The 1,420-nt window shown below is 35.2% G+C and overlaps 1 protein-coding gene across 1 annotated transcript; it reads left to right on the top strand.

Moving 5' to 3' along the window:
- Positions 1–219: 219 nt before the first annotated feature.
- LOC139876964 (uncharacterized) lies at positions 220–1,179 on the top strand. The gene has a single exon (XM_071864365.1). The coding sequence runs from the start codon at positions 220–222 to the stop codon at positions 1,159–1,161; it is 942 nt and encodes a 313-aa protein (XP_071720466.1). The 3' UTR covers positions 1,162–1,179.
- Positions 1,180–1,420: the final 241 nt, after the last annotated feature.

Genomic DNA, 1,420 nt, shown 5'->3' with positions numbered 1-1,420 from the left:
GTTTCATTGATTGTCTAATCTTGTAACTCAACCTGATCATCTGATCATTTTGTTTATATATAATATATGTATTTTTCACCCAAAATAAAAATAAAAATTGATTGTCTAATTTTTTTTTTGAAACCAAAATTATTGGAATAAGAACCAAGACCCAATTAGTGTTTTTGTTAGTGCAAATGGACTTAAACTAAGCATGTATTTATTTGTTATTTTGAAGGTATGTCATCATATGATAAACCGGAGATAGTGGAACGAGGTGCTAAGGAGAAAAAACATGAAAACGAAGAAGAAGGTGAAAACAGTGGATTTTTAGGGAAGGTAAAGGGTTTCATCCAAGATATCGGTGAGAAGATTGAAGAGACAATAGGATTCGGAAAACCTACCGCTGATGTCAGCGCAATTCACATTCCCAAAATCAATCTTAAACAAGCTGATATTATCGTCGACGTGCTTGTCACAAACCCGACCCCGATTCCTATTCCTCTTATCGACATTAACTACTTAATCGAAAGTGATGGAAGAAAACTAATTTCTGGTTTGATTCCTGATGCTGGAACTATACATGCACATGGTTCAGAAACAGTCCAAATTCCACTTTGTTTAATATATGATGATATTAAGAACACGTATGATGATATACAACCTGGAAGCATTATACCATACAAAATCAAATTTGATTTAATCGTTGATGTGCCCGTTTTCGGAAGGCTAACTTTACCTCTTGAAAAAGATGGTGAAATCCCTGTACCGTATAAGCCTGATGTTGATATTGATAAAATAAAGTTTGAAAAGTTTTCGTTTGAAGAATCTGTTGCGACTCTTCATTTGAAGTTGGAAAATAAGAATGATTTTGATTTGGGGCTTAATGCACTTGACTATGAAGTGTGGCTATGTGATGTCAGCATTGGTGGTGCTGAGCTGGCGAAAACTCAGAAAATTGAAAAGAATGGTATTACGTTTATTGATATTCCGATCACGTTTAGGCCTAAAGATTGTGGTTCGGCTTTGTGGGATATGTTGAGAGGAAGAGGTACGGGTTATTCGATGAAAGGGAATATTGATGTGGATACACCGTTTGGAGCGATGAAGCTACCACTTGATAGGGAAGGTGGTACGACCCGCCTGAAAAAAGAGGACGATGATGATGATGAGGTATGTTAGTATCGTTAGTTGCAGCTTAACTTTCAATATATTATTGTGGTATATGCTACAGTTATTAATTTCCTTTTACTGATCAAAACCCATTATCTGAACGGACAAGAAATTGGGTCAAAATTGCCCACTATGTTTCTTAAAACTATGAATAATTTCTCTTAAGTTTTTAATAGACTTGAGCCCAATTTAACCCCAAAGTTAACTCAAGGAGATGAGAAACTCAAGCTATTATAAGCTACTTAATATTTAGTTCAAACGGCTGATG

This window comes from Rutidosis leptorrhynchoides, chromosome 11, assembly GCF_046630445.1.
Source record: "Rutidosis leptorrhynchoides isolate AG116_Rl617_1_P2 chromosome 11, CSIRO_AGI_Rlap_v1, whole genome shotgun sequence".
In the NCBI taxonomy this organism is placed as follows: domain Eukaryota; kingdom Viridiplantae; phylum Streptophyta; class Magnoliopsida; order Asterales; family Asteraceae; genus Rutidosis; species Rutidosis leptorrhynchoides.
This window is presented reverse-complemented; position numbering and strand designations above follow the sequence as displayed.